Genomic DNA, 981 nt, shown 5'->3' with positions numbered 1-981 from the left:
CTTCACTTTTACACACATTTCTCTCTCTCTCCTCAGTGAATGGAGACGAGGTGTGTGTGTGTGTGTGTGTGTGTGGGTGTGTGTGTGTGTGTGTGTGTGTGGTTTGTGTCAGGCTAAAAGTTTGCATGTCTGAGGTGCTAAATAAATAATGCGTGCTTGTATGTGGAAGCGTGTGGGGGGAGGTGTTGAGTCATTTATCACTGTAATAACTGTACATCAGGACTTTGTCCAGCTGTATTAATATGTGCTGGAGGTTCACATGGAATCAGGACACAATCAATACAAGTGATAAATTTGATTAAAAGTGATTAATGGTGATTAATGAAGCCCTCAGCTCCATTACTTTCTCTCATTAAAAATCACACCCATCTTACAGCTTCTATCATATAACCCATTGTGTACGTGCGCACGTGTGTGCTTGTGTGCGCAGCTCCTTTCAGAGCCCAATCAAGCAAATCATCAGCTATAGAGCATTTGAATCAATTCGGCTGAAGAAGAACTTCTTGAAAATCAACCGTGCCTTTCAGGAAAAACACAAACAGGAATCAGGATGAATGAGCTGGGCTTGCCAATCACGCTGATTATACCGACGCAGCATCAGAGCACTGACCTGAGTCTTTTCGAGCTCTCTGCAGCAGCTGGGCCGGGGGTGGACTTGCGCTTGCGGGGGCGGCCGGGCCCCCGGCGAGCGGGGCTTCGAGACGTCTCGTCTTTCCTGCGAAGAGGAAGACGAAAAATGTATTTATCTAGCCAAAGAGGGCACGGAGAGAGATTAAACATGCAGTCGGGATGGTCAGAGGAATCAGCTGCAGGTCAAACTGCATCAACTATGAGCAGGCAGCAAGTCCTGATAAATCTGACGGGGGGCAGCATGAAAGCACCACTGCTGGAATGCACAATTCAGTATAGACAAAAAGAAGTGTGTGTGTGTGTGTGTGTGTGTGTGTGTGTGTGTGTGTGTGTGTGTGTGTGTGTGTGTGT

The 981-nt window shown here is 47.1% G+C and overlaps 1 protein-coding gene across 1 annotated transcript; it reads right to left on the bottom strand.

Annotated features, from left to right (window-relative positions):
- Nucleotides 1-68: 68 nt before the first annotated feature.
- Nucleotides 69-715, bottom strand: LOC106512194 (BAH and coiled-coil domain-containing protein 1; the record flags this gene model as incomplete). Its single annotated transcript, XM_014000863.1, is given in 1 exon segment — nucleotides 69-715. A coding segment is annotated over 1 exon segment (118 nt), but the record flags the coding sequence as incomplete, so codon positions are not given.
- Between the last annotated feature and the right edge of the window lie 266 nt (nucleotides 716-981).

Source organism: Austrofundulus limnaeus, unplaced genomic scaffold (genome assembly GCF_001266775.1).
Source record: "Austrofundulus limnaeus strain Quisiro unplaced genomic scaffold, Austrofundulus_limnaeus-1.0 Scaffold4716, whole genome shotgun sequence".
Lineage (NCBI taxonomy): Eukaryota > Metazoa > Chordata > Actinopteri > Cyprinodontiformes > Rivulidae > Austrofundulus > Austrofundulus limnaeus.
Note: the sequence above shows the minus strand (reverse complement) of the source record. Positions and strands in the feature narration are given on the sequence as shown.